The sequence below is a fragment of the Melospiza georgiana genome, chromosome 11 (genome assembly GCF_028018845.1).
Source record: "Melospiza georgiana isolate bMelGeo1 chromosome 11, bMelGeo1.pri, whole genome shotgun sequence".
Classification (NCBI taxonomy): Eukaryota; Metazoa; Chordata; class Aves; order Passeriformes; family Passerellidae; genus Melospiza; species Melospiza georgiana.
Genome location: NC_080440.1, coordinates 12629839 through 12651191, shown reverse-complemented (window position 1 = coordinate 12651191; position 21353 = coordinate 12629839). Strand labels below are relative to the sequence as shown.

General features: G+C 38.9%; 1 protein-coding gene across 1 annotated transcript in view; it reads right to left on the bottom strand.

Annotated features, from left to right (window-relative positions):
* ARHGEF3 (Rho guanine nucleotide exchange factor 3) overlaps positions 1 to 21353 on the bottom strand; it is a 105932-nt gene that overhangs the window by 65317 nt on the left and 19262 nt on the right. The window contains exon 2 of the mRNA XM_058031848.1: positions 7091 to 7157. Coding sequence (XP_057887831.1) covers positions 7091 to 7157 — 67 coding nt within the window. The remainder of the gene's footprint in view (positions 1 to 7090; positions 7158 to 21353) is intronic.

The window sequence follows — 21353 nt, the reverse complement described above, 5'->3', positions numbered from 1 at the left end:
AGCTGGCATGGAGGGTTTACAGCATATACAGAATATTTCTACTATAAATAACAAACCACACCCGGAGCAAAAATAAACTTGTTACAAAGCACTGACAAAGAACCATAAAACAAAACCCTACAGCAGTAGCAGAATGACTGTATGAAGTATAAAAAAACCCCCATTCTTTGAAAAGATAAAATGAAATTATACAAAACCCCTCCAAATGGGAAATATCATAGTATTTCCATTGTCAGAAAAAGTCAAGGTATTAATTAAATATATGAGCTTTTGTAAGCAGAATATCTACTTTTACAACAAAAGTCGTGGGTGAAAAGTCTTGCAGATGTCAAAGTCTGTGGAGGTCTTTTCAGGAATGCCTCAGCCAAGTGCTCTATAAGGGCTTCAATACTCTTGCCCCAAGAAACACAAATCTAAATATAACTGCCATGTAATCGACTTGGAAGCATCCCTGTAAACTAGGTGGACAGTTTAATGGCTGTGTACTTAACTCATAGATGTCACAGAAGTCATAGATGACTTCTTGGGAGTCTTCTTTCACAGATGTAAAAGTTGTGAAAGTTTAATAAAACGGCTACTGAATTGATTTAATGAAGTCAGGGCAAACTCCTAAGCAGTACAGCACTCCCTAGGTAGCACGAGCAGTAACAGTTCATAAAACATGCACAGGTTTGTCTGCCTGAGCCATCAGCTATTGGAATTTTGAAGTCTAAAGGCCAGTCAGCATCATTCCCCTTTGTAATTAATTATAAACAACTCACAGCTGTCACTCCAGCCCATTCCTGTTGCCACACTACCATATGCAGAGGACCTTGTAACTTTCAGTACCCATTGACCCTACAAAGAAATATGGCCATTTATTACAGGCCTAAGAATCCCATATATCAACAAACCATGTTTGGCTGGAATTCCAAATAAAACATTCTACTGTGGCATGGCTAATCTTGCATCACACACTGTGGGTAGAAGTTATGGTGAATAAGCCATGCTGACTCAGCACACGGCTTTGGAATAATACAATTTTTAATTATTCAAATTTTATAACTGGTCACACTGAATTTGTACTTGAATTCAGTGTATACATTAAGAATATGACAATTTCGATGTGTTTTGAAACTGCAGATGGAACTGACTGCTATCCAGTTACGCAAGTGCCACACAATGAATTTCTGATAGCATCTCTATTTGTGTGCCAATATAAACCTTGCTGTTCCAGGAGAAATTACTCTTGTGACTAATCAACAACAGTTCCAGTGGTTTGTTCAAAACCAAAACCAATAACAAGCTAAACCATTTAAAACTCCGCCCATAGATTAAGCAGGGAGACACCAAACCTAACATTTGGTACCATTTATAAACTCCTGTCTTCTGAACCAGAAACTGTGTATCAGGGGAGGATATTCACAGTGCTCCATACATTGCTGCTATCAATGGTGTGAAGTAAAGTTTCCCTGCTCCTGCAGTGCTCCCAAGAAGGAACTGCAAGAACAGACTTACAGAATCGCATCTGACCATTTCTGGTGTCAGCTATCAGGGCCATCCTGGCCCAGGAAAGGTCAGAGCTGGACAGCAGCACAACAGCTCCTCCACAGGGGCAGACTAAAGGCAAGCCTGAGCCGAGCCAGGCAGTAAAAGAGAAGGGCTGAGACAAACTCTGAAACAGAAGAGCTTGACCCCACTGTAAGAAGACAGAGGAAGAGATCTAAAAGGAGTGAGTGGCGCGCAGGAATTCATCATCTGTTGGAAAGCAGAAAAGGAATATGGAATTCTGTTCAAAGACAAAGGGGGAGGAGACAGGTCAGGGATCAAGCATCCACATATCTTTAACCTGCTGCAGGTTAGAAGAGGTGGGACTCTCTGCAAAGGCAAAGGAGGAGAGCAGCCATGGGGAGCAGGGACCCCAGCCACACTGCTCTGCTCAGAGTCTCTCTATAGTACGGGACGGAACTGACTGCTGACTGCCAGGTCACAACAGCTACAATTATACAATTATTCCACTCCCAGCTACGCTCTGAGTACACAAAATAGTCACTTATGAAAACATGCTGTCAATGACAAAGTAACCATCCCCCATCCCCCTCTGAGGAAGCTGCTTAAATTGGGCATAGGAGTAAACTGAACTAACAAAAAACCACATGTGTTTTTAATGCATATGATACCTTGTGTTTTAAAATCATACTGGACATATCAAGAGATTATAGTATTTAAGCACATTTGATTTAGAAATAGTGCATAACATTGTTTCAACAAGTATGAAAAAAGGCCTGTGTGATACCACTTCTAATTTCTGTTACAGGTAACATCATTGCTTAGGCAAACAACTATCAGTGGATACAGAAAATAAGTAAATCCAGGCAGAATCCAGGAGAGGTACAGAGGCACTTTCTACAGTAGCAAAAAATAATATAAATTTATCCAATTATTAATCAATTTAAAGCCAGGATAAAACTTCTTTTCTCTCTTAAAAATTTTTATCCTGTTGAGATTCGTGCACTCTGAATGGGATAACTCAAGTGTGCCAGTCTGCACAAAAATATACTGTTTTCTAAATGCTGTCTGAAAAGTGTGGAATCCTTCTCATTTGGCATGGCAGACGCCTTTCCTTTCCCCCCACAAACACATGTGCAGTAAAACTAGCACAGAAACCACTTACATGTCTAAAATTGACTTTCTGCATATTTAACACTTTTTTATGACAAGTTTCTCATAAATTAGATCAGCCTTCCTCACAGGTGACCACATCTGCAGCTCAGCTAGATGCTTCTAAAAACTAGAAAGGAAACAAGAAAGGAGGAAATAGGAAGAAGCCTCAATTCAATAAATTATCGTCAATCTTCAGGCAACTGTGCACTAAACACATGCCTCAAACTGTTTCAAGCACAAAATGTTGGTTTAGATGTCTCTATTTATTTTCAGCACTGAAGATCTTCAGCCAAATCTGTTGTGTGTGGCAGGGAGGAAATAAAGAAACGATCATAATGGTTCAGATATTTGCTTAAAGCATGCAGGAAATTATGCTCTGTCAGTGGAACAGTGGAGAGGCATATCAGAGACAAGGGCAGACAAAACCAGCATCCTCTTCAGTTCTACCTACAGCTCAGTATTCTTCACTGATCAGGTAACTGCTTTTCTTTTGACTGACTGGCAGTTTCTTCATAGTCAACTCAAATGTAATGATAGCAACACTGTTACCACTACTTCTGCACATTTATCTTTTTTTTTTTTAAACAATCATTTGAAGACTTCCGTTTGCATATCTAAGTCTAGAAGTTTATCCTGCTGGCATAAACAAAGTGGGTACTTTTAAGGGAGACAGATAAGGCAGCTGAAATCTCAATCTCTCAAGAGATTCTTATTCTTCTTGGATTCAAAACTTGCTTGTTTATAAAACTGACTGTTCTTAGTGTGGTAGAAAACAGCATACAAGCATATAACTCAAGACTGTATCATAACTACCAAAAAACCACAGAAGCTTTAATCCTCACATCTAATTGTGTGTGGATGACTGAACACATGTAATCCTCATTTGATGGAAGGCTTTGTGAAATGAAGCTGTTTCCCACTCTACACAGCAACATAACACATTATTTACACAGACACTCAGAGCAGCATATTCACCCGATCTCTCTTGCTTATAAGCACCAAACAGTGAGGAAGAGAAAAGCCCCTTATCTGCATCAAGGTTTTAAGGGAAGGGTGGCATGGGGATAGGAAGGACAGTGAGAGTTAATGGTAATCAGAAGATAAAGCAAAAATAGAATTAATAGTATTTTCTGTGTCAAGATCTGTGCTGGTGTTTTCTTTATATTCATTATTGACCTGCCTCTGAACTGTCCTATCCCTTCAGATATTTGTGCTTCTTCTCCCTACCAAGTCCCAGACACAATTTGCTCACCACTGACACCATCTTATAATCTCAGGGTCAGCACTTCCAAAGGCTGAACTGATAAACCTGCAGTGCTCCACAGATTTCTGCCTCCACTTTATACATCCATCTCTCTGTTTTTATACTCACTAGCTTTCCTCCATTTCTGTACTCTATCCATTTCCACTCTCTCTCAATTCTTTCACAGCTCTTTGCTTTCTCCACCCTGGCTATCCCTCTTTCCAGGTTGCAGATTCTTCCTCTTTTCTTCTCCAATCCTATATCCAAGATAGAATTTTGCTTTTATTGCTTTTCTATAGTCTATATTTTATATTCCTTTGCTTCATTCCTTTTCTATTTTAAGTACCACCTCTAACACCTAACCTCCTACATTCTAGTCTTTCCTCCAGTATAGGATATTCTTATCTCCACAGGTTCTTTGTTTCTTCCTCTGGAATGGCAGCTTTCCCTTTATAATAGTCTATTTGCTAGATACCTGACTGAAAAAATCTCTTCAAATCCCAAATTAACCTGATGCTTTCTGTGTATGCAGGAGGAGCTGGTAGCAAAAAGATTTCACTGCTCAGTAACAAAGTCTAAATTTAATCTCAACCAGGTTTGGTTTATTCAGTTTAAAAAAAAAATTTTAACTCCTTTCTCCCCACTGGTATCTAAACACAGCCCAAAATTCTGGAAGTCACTGCTACCATTACCTAGAAACAACAGAAACGTGATGTCATTCTGACATGAAAATCCCCATTGAGAGAGTTGAACATGACCTCTAACCATGGAACTCAAAAGTGCTGCTCAAGATGGAAATCTGCTTCTTCTGATAAATTTAAGTAAGGAAAAGAGAAGTGCAGAGGAGTTTCTTTGGTAAATGCGTCACATCCGGGCCTTCCTTATCTCACTCTGAGGTTCACGTTGGTGTATTTTCCAGGTTCCTTTAGCGTGTCCTTTTATCAGCCTGATACTGAGACATTGCAACAGAGTGAACTGACTGCAAAGCGAGGACAGGGAGATGAGCACAATGTTGCAATTCTGTGCTAATCACTTCATTCTTTGTTATTATTTGTGACTGTTGAAATGATCCTGTATTACAGTCTGTAATAATAGAAGTCAAAAAAATCATAGCCACGAATAAGTCAGCTCCAGAGTTGTGTTTGTTACACTCAGCTGTGGCTCTGCTCCACTGTCAACATTAACCTAGTTATTTTAGCCAGTAAGGTTTTAGTCCTGTTTGAGAAAAGACATCAAAGCCAACCTATTATCTTTCACCATCTCTATGAAAACCTGTGTGGCTTCAAGTCTGCCCATTGGGCTGTTCACAACACATTCTTTCCATCCATCAAAATAAAATTAATGCTCACACAATGCAAATATCAACAAACACTTAGCTCTCTCTTTTCCAGTGCTCAGCAATCTTGGCTTCAGCATCCAATCAGATCAAGTGAACAACTCAAACAGGTTCTTCCCTTGATGCAGCCATTTATGTCTGACAATTAACTGCAATTGTCTACTACACACTGTATGAAATATTACAGCTATAGAATGTAGCATCTGTGTTGCTATCTCATAAGCTTCCTTAAAAATAAGGCGGCAGCCACCTGCCACAGATCTTCATTTCTACCCATGAAGGAAGCAGCTGGAAGATCCCTTAACTTGTTGCCTGTTTGCTCTCTAATATTACTACTCCTATCTGCTTTCAGGTTCTTGATTCTGGAGGATTTTACTCCCCAGTTTTCTGTTCTTTGGGTACAGCTCACTCCACCTGCACCACACAGGATCACAGAGCTCATGCTGCCACTGTGAAAGCAGCCCTAAGTCATCACTTCAGTGAGCTTCTGCTCTGAACTTGGGATCACTGTTTCTTCAGCTACAACTCATACCAACACTACTCTTCCCACTATTTTCATACCCACCTTCTTCCACAATTACTTTTCCAGGAAAGAACTGAGGGCAACACTAGAGTCAATTTTATTTTTATACTGGCTCTGAATTAATCTACAGCTTAGAAGTTGTTGGTATTTTGCCTACACTCTTGACATTGCCCTTGTGAGGGAACTGTTTTCTTGGTATCACTGATAATTTCACCCTGGTGTGACACAAGAAACAGTGACAACAAAAAGCTCACACTAAACAATAGTGGATTCTCTACTGAAAACACCAAATTAGAATGCAAAATTCAGTGAAAAATATTTTTTGTTTTAATGAAGTTGACCACATTATCAACAACACAGATCAGTACATCAATCAATGCCATTAACTCTTTCAGCAAAGCATTTAAGTAATGTCTGCCTACTTAACCATTTTGGTGGAAGAAGCTCAGAGGAAACAAATTTATATGGTCTCCCAAATACAATCAGTCCACATTACTTGTAATGGTAATTTAGTGTTCATTATACTTAAAGAATTCTGCAAGGCAGAAAAGTCTTTCCTTTAACCAAAAGATTTGTATGACTTGGATGCAACATGCAGTGACTTCTCCTGGACTGTATCCCAGGCTCTTACACACATGGTGAACACACCATTGCCACATCACCATCACAGGAAGTTTTACACCAAAGGGTGTAGAAGGGCTCACAGGCCTCATGGGACAGAGAGGGGATAATGTGGCTGACTCTGAACAAATCAACCTACTGAGAAGCTACCTCTGAAACCTAAAGAGGACAAGAATAAAAGCTCCTGATCCCAGCAGCAAATATAAAGATTTTTAATGTCACTTGCATTGCTTTTTCATGTATCTTTTCAGTCAGTTTCATTGGGAAGATGCAAGACATTTCCTTATTCAGCCAAGCAAATAAAACCTATTCCCTTCTGCCTTGTAAGAGACCCACATAATTTTTGTTATGATTTAACTGTACTTCTGCAGAGTTCACATATGCAAACTTGCAATAACTTTACAAATATTTATATTATAATTAAATAGTATCAGTCCAGTTTCCATTATTCGTTTTAAGATATGAAAACACATCCAATTTTTTTTTTAATTTAAAGTAGGTTAATGTAGCGTGATTATGTTCTACACACCTCAGAATAATACAAACACATCATAAAAAAAAAAAGCTGGCATTGTTAGAAAACCCTTTAAGGAGGGTACAAAATTAAAAGTTCCAGTCTAATAGTTTGCCATGATTTTAGTCCTAACAGATCATGGTTTAACTACAAGGTTACACTGAAACAGAAGGGAGTGCTATACCCTGAACAAAACAATACGAAACTTACCCCTCTGAAATTCCAGCCCTTGGTGGAAGAAAACAAGGAAAAATTATTCTGTTGCTGCTGTTTCGGCCTGCAAGATGAGACAAAGAAAAGAGTTTACATTTTCAGCTGCCATATTTTCTATCTCAGTAACAAAATGACAATAGAGGGAGAACAGAAAAACACTTCCAGTGCTTCAAGTCCTAAGACACTTCCTTGGTTGTACCTCTGACAGGTTTCTGTCTTCAGTGCAGTTACATGTTTTAATTCAAATTGAGCACTAAGGGACATGGCAGCCTTTCAAGCATCCAGAGATGCTCTGACTTGATGTTTGACAGCAATTTATCCCTCCCACTGATTTTCAGCAGAGACAGCCCTGACCCAAACGGTGTGTGAAGCCGCAATTTCGCCACGTGATGCAAGATGGTGCAGCTGGACTGGAGGGGGACATCTCAGAGCCTTTAATCCTGACAGTGGAGCTACACAAAGCTGTAAAACAGCAAGTTAGCCAGCCTCTTGTGTGACAATAAAAACTAGAAGCTGACTTCTGTTTTTACTCCTTCCAAAAGTCTTTCTCCTACCCTATAATTAGCACTGGAGAATTATTTCTGAAAAGTAACCATAACATGGCTCACTTCTCTCCTAATGAGTGCTTTTTACCAGCAAGATCCTTAATTAGTTCACAAAGGTAGGCAAACATTGCTGAGATTTTACACATGAAGTCAGATCAAAGCTCGAGCGACCTGCTGAAGCTGACCAGACCAACACATGGTTTGGCAGCAGGGCCCAAGTGCTGAGCACGCTGCAACTCCAACCTTGCAATTACACAGCTTACAGAAGCAACCACACATAGGAACAGGAGCACAAAAACTTGGTTAAAAACCAGCAAATTAAATGGCTGCTTGTCAAATCTCACCATCCAACAATAACACAACGTTAAAGCACTGAATTAACACAAGTTCTTCCTGCTGCTTATAGCTCCTGAAGGACGCCAACACACCATACCTCAATTTTTTTTATTACAATCAGGAGAGCAATAGTTTCCACTGTCTTTTCTTCTGTCTTCTATTTTTTGGTGTAAAATATTTGGTGTATGAACATTTTTGTTTTCATGTTCATTAAAACACATCATAGAATTGTGATCACAGTAAATATTTTTAGATGCCGGCATAATACAAATAACTATAATTATGATAAATAATTTTTGTAACATCAAAGGTTGAGATGTAAATCTCCTTAGTTTTTCACTGTACCAGCCTGCCAACCAGAAAAAAATGTTGATATTGAAGTGCATTGGCAAAGAGCAGAAGGCAGCATACACAACAGACTTTAGTTGTCCCACTAATAAATCCTCCACTACAGCTTTCCAAGTTAAAATATTTTGAAATTGAATTTCTAACATAAAAGCCTCACTGGAACAGTAAGTGCATTACAAAAAGAGAAGAATGTGATAAACAAGAGCGAGTTACACAGATTATCAATTGTCCTCATGGTGTTTTGCACCTTTTTATTCACAGTTGATATCACACTGGAAACCAGTCAGATTTTTGAGAAAACATAGAGAGCTTTCTAAAAAGCTGTGCTCCTTAGTCATTTTGGAAAAAATATATGCTTGAACTTACACTTCATCATTTTGATCTTGTATATTAATGCCATCTGTGCATTTATTTTCCCACTTTGTTAAGAATTGCAGTAATTCTATACTTACTAGGATGAATGTAGGGGAAGCAAAAGACATTTCAACTTCAGTTTATGAGAGTTTAGACAATATTTCAAGGGAAATGAATGACTTGATTAAAAATTATCTATCCTCCCAATCATTCTGTAATAAGAACTGAGAACTCTGTAATAAGCAATAAATTTGTCATATCATCCATCTACGCTCAACTAAAGTCCATCCAGCAGAAGGATGACTAAGCAATTGTTATCCATCTCTAACTTTGCCATTCACTGACAGCAACACAAAAGACTACACAAAAACAGACAGTCTTTATAAAGAGCAAACACATCAAATTTACATTTTGCAATAGGTATCACAACAGGTATCCTCTTCCCTCTTATCAATCAAGAGCCTTACTTCATTTTGATGAGAATGAATCTCCCCATCATTCACAATGGCCTGCTAACTCTTCTTGTTAATGCTACTGTGGTGTTATTAAAGGGCCTTAAATGTAGCAGCTTAATCAAACAACACAGTTTCACCAAAAGGAGTTAATTAACAAGTCAGACAAGCATATGGAGGTCACTGTATGCTCCTCCATGACTTGCTGACCCAATCTGATATCAGGGTACAACAAAATTCTCCACAAAATATTTTTTTTCCACCCCATGTGTGCAGCACTCTTCTAAAATCAGACTGAAGCATTCCCTATTTTCTACTCTATCAGAGGCATTTGAAGTCTGGAACACAGTGAATGTTCCAAGTCTCCTTTCCCATTACAACAAGCACTTCATACAGCCCATCTCAAAGGTACCAAGGTATTAGAACTGCACGAAAACTATCCCCTCCATTTTCCTGAAAGACTGTTTCAGAAATTTCACTGTTCCCATAACTAGGGATGATCTACATTAAACAGATTTAAAACGTTTACAAACACCATTCTGAACCAACATTTTCCAGCCTAACACACCCCCAAGTGAAGATGAAGTAACATAAACCTTCTGATTCTCAAATGCACCTCAAGTGACAAAATTTAGTTCTATCAAAAGCAAGACCTCATTTACAGTTTTCAGTTTGGTCCTTCACTATCTTAAAGTGATTTTCATCACTTGGTCTTCCCACTGTCAACATCAATGAAAACTGTACTGAAAAAGAAATAAAGCATTGAAGCTTTTTCAAACACATTTTAAATTAATGTTTTGCTCTTTTTTTTCCTACTAACACATTACTACTGTTACCTCAGATCATTCTGTTTACTGGATAGATCCTTTTTGAAGTGCAGCAGGATATGAGATAATTAAGCAGCAGCTTGTGTTATAAAACTATTAAAATACTAAATAGCTATTTGATATTTTAATTGCAAAAATGTCAAAGAATTCTATTTTCGCAACAGCCAATAGATATTACACTTGGATAGGAAGGATTGGTGTCCAATAGTGTATTAGATGCACCTAGTTTTGTAACAAAATAATTTACAAGACCAATAACAAAAATCATCACTGACATAAGCAGGTAGCTGATAGAACAAAATAAAACATTAGCTTGAAGAAAAAAAGAGGAGCTATTAATGGACATGAAAAGTGATGAGCAGAACTGACTTTTAGAGGCACATAAATCTAAAACAAATTATTCAGATACCGTAGGAAGGATTTTTCAAATGTCAAGGGCAAGCCAGAGATGGTTCCTACAACTGAATGCACTGTGATAACACTCTTGAAATGCACCAAATGGGTTACCACAGACTAGATCCTGGTGAGATCACAGAGATTGAGAGGAGGAGTTCCTCCCTAAAATTACTTACAACGAGAGTCTCAGAGCTGCAATTTCTAACATGTGACCTTTCTTACACGTGGATCTCTTTTCATTTAGCTAAAAGGCATCAAAACATTTTCTCCTGGGCACCACAGTGTTAAGAAGCAAAGACTAAAAGGTGAGGATATAAAGGAACTCTGTAGACAGTGGGAGGGATGGGTCACCAAACTCTCCATCTGAGCTTGGCTTGGGCATCACTATGGAAAGTTTACTTTGGGAATAAAACCTGAAACCAAGTCCCTCCACTGTGAGGAGAGTACAAGTGGGGTCTGTCTCTTGGAGAGGCAGCCCTGGAGAAACCAAGCATTGAGCTCACCCCTCTGTGTCAAACTGCTCCTCCTCATCAGCACAAGTTTTAACTGCATATCCTCCATTTCACCTTTCTGCTCCAGCACTGGCAACATCAGCCAGGAAATGGCAGCTTCACTCCTTAGCAACACAAATATATCTTAGACCCCTTGAGACATTTATCAGGGAATGACTGACTTCTTTGCCTGCTAGCTCCCAGTGATCCTACAGTTCAGTAAGAATCATTTAGAATTTTGCCAAACAAAACTTTTATTACAGCAGGAATTTCTGACACTGATAATACCCTCTGTGCTCTGGCACTTGCTTTGACCAAGGTGCTTCTACCACGGTTTTGTAGCCTAGGGAATAAAATGCTTTTGTCCTTAAGATGCACAGGGTTTTTTGTTTAGGTTCCATCACACACACACAATGCATATATTATAAAAAGATTTTTACACACTCAATTAACATGCCTCTCAGAATAAATCAGTGGAGCTTTTTTCTGCAACCTTTACTTTGCTGTGGGTTAGTTATATAATGACAATTGGTAGGTAAAGTGTATAAAGGAATCTAAAAACTAAAACATAGACTGAAGGTTGAAAAGTTTCTATTACATTTACTAACAAAATGTTTCATCTGCCTTGAAGCATGATAAGTTAAGTGAACAGTTTATGGTAGTTTATATTAAGCTCACACAACTTTTACATCTTCATCTGATCTTCCAGTCTATCTGCACACAGGATCACTGACTACAAGAGTATTTCTAAGATATGAATATCCAAACTGTGCATGTTTTGTTTAAAATATTCCACTCCTACATCCGTTCAAAGATAAAAGCTCATTTTTCACATCTACACAAGTACTCAGATAATGAAAGGAAAGCTCAAACCACTTGGAGACAAACTGTGCTAACTAAAATTTCTATCTGCAGAAATAAAGGTTGTTACTACAGCTGTGAATATTTTACCAAGATACTGTTAAATAATAAATAGTACCTACTGCTCAGATCTGGTCTTTGTGATATCATCTGCTCAACCCATCAATATGTACACTACAACACTGGTCAGAAAGCACATTTATTTTAATACATTGGAATAGTTGTGGTACTAAATTCCACACACAAAAAATGTCAAAATGGTTTACCTGGTGAAGCCTGAGATGTGCAAGAACATTTTAGTTTTGAACAGTAGTTTTGAATACAGACTTTCTTAGATATTTAAATAACAGGTAATAATAATGTACCTTTGGTACTGATTTTAAAAGCAGGAAAAAAGCTCATGCTTTGACCTGCTTAATAAAAAACATTGAATCATCCACTTGTAATCTCAAACACTATTTCTCTTTTATACTAAGCCTGTGCATTTTGGCACCAAACTGAGATTGTGGAAAATTCCATTCATTTTCCAGAAGTGTAAAGCAAATCTAATACAACAGAATTTGGCTCAAAAAATATTTAAGTTTATTCAAAGAGTTTACTTGATGGGTTTTTCTTGCTAAAGGCAAAGTAACTCTAAGGCTGGGTGCATGTTTGATCTGCCTGGGCCCCATCCTGCAGACAGAAGCTCATCTCAAATGGGTAACTGGGGGTGGGGAGGCCCATCAGCAGAGCAAGACTGAACACTTTGTGTCTTGAGAGAAACAAAAATACCAAGGAAAAACACAGATGACTGATTCTCAGCTGCTGTGCTGACTTCCTGAATATGAACATAATCTTTTACTGTCCTACTCTCATGAACTGGCATAAATGCATTAAGAAAGAAAAACAGCCCCTGTGAATGTGGCTGCAGAGCCAAAGCAGGTACATGTAGCAGTGAGCTGTCACACACCTACTCTTTTCCCATGCTTTCTGCAGAACACGTTCATTTACACTGTGAATCAATGCACCCTACCATAAAGTAGCTCTAACAAAACCCAAAGAAGCTACAAAATGCATTTTTTTTCGTTTCTGTATTTGATTCATTTCCTGCAAAACTTAAAAACATCCTTATGAAAGATGAAAAAAAGAAATCTGAAGGCCAACTGAAGAGCTGCTTCTCAATCTAAAACTCAGATATTCCACATGATGTAACATTTCACCTTCTGGAGAATAACAAGCTTGATTTAAAGCTTTAAAGAAATAACAAATTCTTTCTTCATTTCTAATTATTTCAGGTTGATGCAATAAATGCCATCAATATACAGGACTATAAAAGCATCCCCCTTGAACTCTGGTCATATCTTAGAGAGAAATCCTGGCTCTGGCCAGCAGGAGGACCCAGACTTCTCTGCTGTTACACAAAGGTACAGCTGTTATCTTTATGTTTCTATGAAAAATATCACTTTTTCATGAATATTATAAAAGGCTGAGATGAGAGCGATAATTCACAGCTTTACTTTGACCATGCAGCCTAAAAATATTCCCGTATCGTTTCAATATATTCAGAAGAACAAACAGCAATAACACTTGTTAATTTTTAGTCATTACCTCACCGCATTTGCGCATCTCAGAGACACGCTAAATTCTTTGCAGGGAGCACAACTGCTCATTCAAAAGAAATGTTTGCTCATTTCCACCCAACAGCCAGGGAGGATCCTCTGGTCCATGGAGAAACAAGATGTGGTGCTAAGGTTAAACTGCTCCCATCATCACAGTGAGAAAAAGCCAAGCCTCGGGGCAAAAGCCTCGCAACACTCACGCTCAAGGAAAGACAAGTCTGCTTCGTTTTCTTTTCAAACTAGACCCTAAAGCTGGGAAATCCACTTAGGTCAGCCAGACCGGATAACTTGCTGGTTAGACAGGAAAGAAAAGGTTTCCACACAGAGAAATCAAACAAGGGATTTCTTAGCTGTTCAAAATCCACCCAAATAACATTTTCATCTTTACCATAGAGAACCTACTGACACTGTCAAAACCATTCAAATGCCACCACATGATATTCTTGATAAAGGAAATGGGTGTGTTCTGAAAGCCCTTTCTGTTTGGATGTGTCTCATCTGGCTCTTTCTGAAGGTAAACTTGAGTTCCTGAGGAGCTGTGATTCACTAACAGGCATTCAGAGAGACCAGCAGCACTAAACAGAGGGCAACAGTATTTAAAACAAGTAACACCTGGAGGCAAGTCAATCCTATACACTATTTTAAAGCTTTTGTACTGCTGGTTCCTTATCCTTCATTTGCAAATTCATCTTTTTTCTGCATTACAGCTTGCATTTCACCCGAAAGGGCAAAAATTGTGGGTTTGTAACTACAACGTTGCACAGGATCATTACAGTCAATTTAGAGACTTTTCTGTGTTGAAACGTAAAACACTCCTACACACCTTTTCAAGAGAGCTGCGTGATACTTTCACACCTTGCTCTCAAGGATATGGCACTAAGCCAGTCAGACAAGGAAAGAAATCTGTTTTTATCAAATGTGATCAGTTATAGAGGACTAACTTTCAGCATAATGGTTCACTGAGCGAGACTGTTCTTGCTTGAAGGGTTTCACACTGAGTGACAAGAACCACTCCTGCAATCTCTATGCAGACAGACCAGAACATCTGATGTTGAGATTGTAACAGGCCTGGTCACCACAAACTCAACATCAAACTCAACTTTTCCAGTGGATGCAGCCATGCCCACGACTTATTTTCAGTATGCAGTAACTACTTCTCTTAACAAGTTAAATCATACCACAATTTTCTGTCTCCATTAGTTCTGCGTTCCAGCATGCCTAAAGGATTGGAGGCTGTCATGGCAAATTCCACTTAGCTACTTTGACACATACAGGTCAATAACTTGGACGTAAATATCTCACCAAAGATTAAATGCTGCAGCATTCTGGGGCCCTGCTCAGAATACAAGCAAGTATTTTATGATGGCATAACTACAACATGGACAACAGAAATTCTCCCACACATTGTCAGTTAAGTAAAGAACAGAATATTAAAAAGTGGGGGGAAGTCAGAAATTCATAGAATAGTACAGTCATTAAAGCTGCAAAATACCCCCAAGATGATTAAGTCCAACCTTTCACTGACCATCACCAAGTCACTCAAGCCACAGCACTCACTGTCACATCCAGTTGTTTCCTGAGCTCCTGCTCAGGGATGGTGACTCCACCTCATCCCTGGGCAGCCATTCCAATGCCTGACCACCCTTTCAGTGAAGAAATCCTTCCTGATATCTAATCTGAACCTCCCTTGATGCAGCTTGAGGTCATTTCCTCTTGTCCTCATCACGTTATCAATAACAAAACTTTTAATGGGATGTTGCAATATTTATATCAAGCCTGAGGGATAAAGCTTCAACTTTTTCAACATTTTGCCATTTCTAGATATTTGACTTCGAATTTTTTTTCTTTTAATCCCAAATCACAATACTTTATCTTTTTCCTTTGAGTGTTGTTTTAAAGACAAGCATCCAACAAAACCTGGGAGAGAACACCTATGATCTATTAGATTAGCAAGACCAGTAAGTACAATAAATGCAACAAAATATTTAAGAGACAGCTGAAACATCTGTAATGCATGTGATATCAGCATGTGATATTTAGATACAAGTCATCAAGATCAAACTATGTAGCTTTTAGACTTACAAAGACATTTTTTGCTTAGAAAACTTTCACCTGCATTACTAGCAGATTGTACACCACAGGGGCCCAAATAAATAGTGATTTCACCTCCATTTCATCACATTTCCATCTGCACAGTAATTCCTATTAAGTTGCATAAATAACTCTAAGAGCAACTATCAGCCCCCAGGGCTTAGAAAACTGCTTTCTGCTCATATTTAACAAAGTGCTCTTCATTTATATTCAGCTTTAACATATTTTTGTCAATCTCAAAATGAATTACCAGAATCTTGCAAATATTTACTAGCTTAGTTTCCCTTTTTCTATACATGAAAATCATTAGAACTTGTCTTTGCGGCCACAAATCCCCAGAGTACCAAAAGTATTTTGGGTTACTCCATGACAGTGAAGCTACCAAATCAAGCCCTGAAATGCTTTCAAGTTTCAAAGTTTATTCATATCATAAACACCAGACTGGCTCCCCCTTTGTTCCAAATGAAAGTGAAATAAATATGAGCAAGGCAATTGTATGCACAAAGGCCAGTTTACAAGTACAAGGAGAGCTAGATGCAACAACAAACAGTCTGAGGATATTTTATTTAACACTGAAAAAAATTATTTCTGAAAAAAGAAGAAGAGTTTTTGAAGGAAATTTATATATAGACACTGAAGTCAACAAATACTGACCTCTGCCACGTGACTTGTGTGATCCTGACCTTTGTGGCACAGCGAGGTCAGAAGGCTACTGAGACAGTGTTTATTCACACTGTTTGTCACATGTAAATGATTTACACAATTCTTCAAGATATAACCAAGTTATAGTTCCTGAGCAGATTTTATGCTACAAATTTGGCTGAAGAAGTTTCTCTACAACATAGAACATTAGAAGCCAGTGGCAAATTTGACACCTAACATTTGTAACACTTTTATTGGTCTTTGGGATGATACTTCAGCAATACATTGAAAAGGTGTTTCTACTCTGAAACCAGACACACCTGTCAGCATATGTGGGGCTTTATGCAAGAGAATTACTTCCTATAAAGTAAGCAACCCCCCCATACTTTCACTGAAGGGACATTTAACATGAGATGCAAAAGCAAAATGTTTTCAGATAGTTATTATTCACAGCTGGGTTCCTGTGGGAACATTTTCTGCATCACTGTTGCCATAGTAATTACTATAGAAACCCTGAATGCAATGGACTCAAACCTGTGGTACCATTAAAGCTCTATTCAAAATATCCACTCAGGACAGAAAATGTTCACTTATGTCTACTTTTGTCAGCAACAAGTTAGGTTTTCTACTCTCTTCAATATAAATACACTAACTACATTAATTTCAGCCCAAGACCATTTTACAAGAACATACAGGAAACCTTGTTAAAATAATTTTCTTACAAGTACAGAATCCTATATTTTAAAATAACATTATACCAATGATGGCTCTTAAATTGTTTATGTTTTGTCCCAGGTCAAAGAACATTCCTTTAAAAGTGCATTTATCAGTAGGAGATATCTGGAACTAGTTTTTTCCAAAATGCATATAAAAGTATATATCAAAAAATATAATTTATTTCTATGGATACAGACACTCCTATGCTTTTTCCTTCCCTTCTTGATTACGATCCCTGCAAAACCAGGCATTAACACATGAAGTGAGGCACAAAATGGGATTTTGTTGTAAAGCAGAACAGTGATGAGCCACCAGTGGAAGAAATTAGTAGCATTTGCACATCTGCACACAGAGCTTTGTTCTTTATTTCCATCATGTTCTGGGTTTTGTTTGTTTGGTTTTTTTTAGACACTCTCTGCTGTTATGTTCCACTGAAACTTTTAATGCCATGCCTTTAAAATTGAGCACAATTATCTTTGTTTTCACTCTTGCTGATAGCTAATGTATTTGGGTTTCAATGAGGTACATTAGAGACACACAGTGAAACATTTCGTTATAAAAATTAAAAATCTCCCCAGTCACAAACACAAAAGAACAGCCTTTTTCAGTCTCTATACAGAAAGTACTGGAAGACCAGGACAATATCCCCAAGTCACTACAGCAGCTGAAGTAAGAGTCGAACCACAAGGGAAGAAATTAAACAGATGTTGATTTGATCAATGATGATGCAAAAGTATTTAACATTTCCTTTGTGGTCATGGATACCAGAACTGCTGTTGGTAGCCTAGGTGAGTGATCCTCCTCCTTTTGAATACATCAAGCATGTTTCTGACGCCAAGATGTTGGATTTTTTCCAATCACTTACACTATACCACTTGATTAATGAAACAATATCTGTGCTTTCAGGACAGCATTGTTTATTTCCAAATAGATCAAAAATAATGTTTTATGAACAACTGATGTGAAAAGAGTTCGCTTCAGCTGAACTCTCACCGCCTCCAACTGAAGTGGGGGTCACACATCAAGGATTTCAGGCTGCTGCAGGATGCACTGAGAATGTTATCTAAGAGCCCTCCAGGCAGATCTCCTAACCCTGACAACTTCAAACCCAGAAAGAAGAGATACACAGCAGATTTGATGTGTCAATCACTAGGGAGAAGCGGCACAGTAATGAAGGACAAGTTTGCAATTCTGATGCTACACTATGGGCTCTTTCTTCAGGGTAAAGATTGAAGATAAAAGCTGCTTTCTTACTTCCAAGAGACCGAGGTGGCACCAGAATGAGGTAAAACAGCACTCGCATGGCACGGGGTGAGATGTGAGCCCATGGCCACAGCCAGAGCTGAAGATGTGAGGTTTGGCACTGAGAGCACAGGGTGACAGCAGAACCCCACCTCCTCCCCAGGCTGTCTGGGCTGGGGCAGCTGAGGAAGGTCCTTCCAGCAGCAGCCCCAGGTTGTGTCCCCAGCTCTGTGAGCCCCTGCCATGCCCGGACAGGGCTCAGCTCAGGCAGCACCCGTGCTGCTGCCTCAGCAAGGACAGGAATGGCCACGCTCTGCGGGGACCGCCCTCGCCAGGCCAGCCCTGAGCAGCATCTCTCACCCAGCCACACATCTCACACACTTCTGCTAAACTGGAGCTCGTGTGCTCCAGCAGTTTTTATATCTTCTAAAGAACGAAACCAGGCAATGAGTTCAAAACTCGCTGGCAAGACGAAGAGCAGAGCCACATGTCATTTCCTGAGGAAACCAGGCTCTCTTCAAACCACGCAAACCACACACAGGCACCTTCTTTCTGCAAGTCTGACTTGCTGAGGTGCCTCAAAAAGCAAAGAAAATGGTTTCAGAACTCTGAGCTGCCATGTCCCTTAGTGTCCTCCTGAGGAAGATAAAAGTTACTTGGTTGGATCTTTAAACTCAAAATGTGCCATAACTTTCATTCTTCGAGTAAATCTATGGAATAGGGGAAAAAGCTTGTTCTTTAAACTGGCATAATGAATCAACCACTATACTTGGGGAGAAATGAAATTATTTTTTGTCCAAATTTGTAAAATTGTGCGGCTTTTCTCAAGAGAAATATATTTTAAATTACTAGCAAGTGAAAAATATTAAATATTAACCACAAAGAGAAACATTAACACTGTGTCTGATATGTAAACAAAGAGCTTTAAGGTGATCGCTAAACTCAACTGCACTGTGAAAAAAGATGCAGAGAAGAAGCATCACAGTATTTTTACATTATCTTTAAATGGAAACCAGATCAAAGCAGTTACACCTTTGCTTTAGTGGAATATAAACAGAGTTGCAGTACACTTGTAATGGAGTTCTACTGTGAGCAAAAGCCTCAGTTAACAAAAGAAATTGCCCTATAGTGCATTTGAGATGTAACTGATTGCTAATAGGCTATTAAAGCATTAAATTACCATAGCAGACATTTATTCTAAGCATGCTCTGGTATCAGGAGTGTCAATCTTTGCACACCAATTACAAAGCCTAATAGACAATTAACACATAATAAAAGTGGGTGTAACTACGTTTTTACAACAGCTTCACACAAAAACCTTTCTGTTCTTACAGAAACCTCAAAACATGTACAAAGTACTGTGTAAAGAACCTGAAATCTTAGCTATTTCACTTTCAAACAAATACAGGCAATTGAATAACTCAGCTTGTTTTCCTACACAAGTTGGCACTGTAAACAACAGAAATTCACGTGCTTTGTTAAAATCTCCTCTTGTCTAGGTCTGTAACAAAGCAAGACAGCCGGCATCCGTACTGATCCCAAAGCTTGCTCTGCAGCACCGCAGGGTTGTTTACCTGAGCAAGTTCTAAACTGCCGGGTTAGGCTGAGAAAACAGCTCCGCATTCTCTCCGGGGAAGCACAGCTTGTTGCTTCACAAGGCTGCAAACTATCCTCGTCTATTCACCTACCGATGCAAAATCCTAAATCAACGGTGACCTGATGATGGATTAGACAGGTTTGGAGACTACCAATACCTTGGAAAGAGAATCACAGATTCCCGACTGGACAAAAAAAATAGTATTTTAATCACCAATTAAAACAGTTTGACTTGAAATTGGCAAGGAAATAATACTCAGGAACTTTGATGGGATTTAACACAAGACCATTTCCTATAAATAAGGACACCAGAGATTCAGAATCCAAAACAAGTTTTTGCCAGTTCTCAAGTCTTTGGTCAATGTTCCTACCTGCCCTTTGTGACAATTACGTGTTTCTGTAGGTAGAAGTCAGCTGCTAAAGGCCTGAGGCAGGAGCATGGTAAGAGAAAATTGTGATCCCATCCTACCTTTATGAGAAAAACAAACAGCTGAACATTCATGGCCTCTGTTCCTCAGGGAGACAGGGACAGCTGCTTCAGTTACATGAAATTACACATTAGTAGAGGAACATAAGAAATCACAATTTTGTTTATGACTACAAAATTAGAATATACAATTTTTCCAAACTAAGTGTACAGAGTCAGGGGACATCTCACAGCTGTCTTCTTGCTAAAGAAACCTGCTCAACCTGACAGGAGAAAGCTCTGCAAAGCACACCTACAGACCTGAAGGACACTGCTGGTCAGAAAAGTCCAGCCCTACCCATACAGCACACACACACTCTATGAGCAAAACCAGACACATACAACCTTCAGAGAGGAAATGCAGAAATTGTTCTGGTGCTAAAGAATTCACCTTTTCAATACTTTGATACATTAAAAAACTACCACAAAACCAAGCATTGTAATTGTAATAAGTCCTAAAAAACAAAAGACAAACAGTAGGTGGGAGAAGCTTGGCTAGAGTTTAAATGGAATTCAAATATGACAAATTTCCCAAAGGAAACAGCCCGAGGAGGGCCGGTGCCATGGCCAGGAGCGCACTCGGGGGACACAGCCCAGCGCTGCTCCCCTGCTCCAGCACACCCAGAATGAAGAGATTTATTCCCATTTTGCTATTTCAGGAATAATAAACCAGCAGACTATCAAATAAATTTCAATGGATAATGATAAACTAATTTAACCCTCTAATTCTATTTTTTTCTCCACTTTCTTCTTCATTTGTATGGAGATTGGTGGATATTTCCCACAATTTTCTGTTTTGTTATCGGTGCCCCTATGTCAACACAGCACAGAGGAAGAAGATGAAAGAGCTCTTCGGGTCAGTTGCTAATTTAGATAAAGGAGGATGTCCGGGGGAAGGAAAAAATCTCCAAACTTAGGAAATCTGATGGATGGGACAGAGAAGGTGCTCTATACCAGGGCAGGTACAATAAAAGCATATCAACACCTTCCCTGTCGGCACTGTGCTACAAATCCCTTACTGATCTGCAGCTGACTCAGCGTGACCCCTCCCTGCGTTGAGAACAGCAGATCCGAGAGGGAGGGAAACGTGCTGAAGCATGCCCAGGTACAACCTGCCACATCTAGCTCTGTGTAGTGATAAATAATGGATTATAAAGTGTCAGATGTGAATGTACCTAAAGAAATTGCAAAGACATATCAGTTTTTTAAAAATTGAGTGTAATTTGTCTTTTTTTAGTTTATCTAGTCACATACAACTTGCATTTAATCTCTGGAATACAAACACGTTATATACCTTT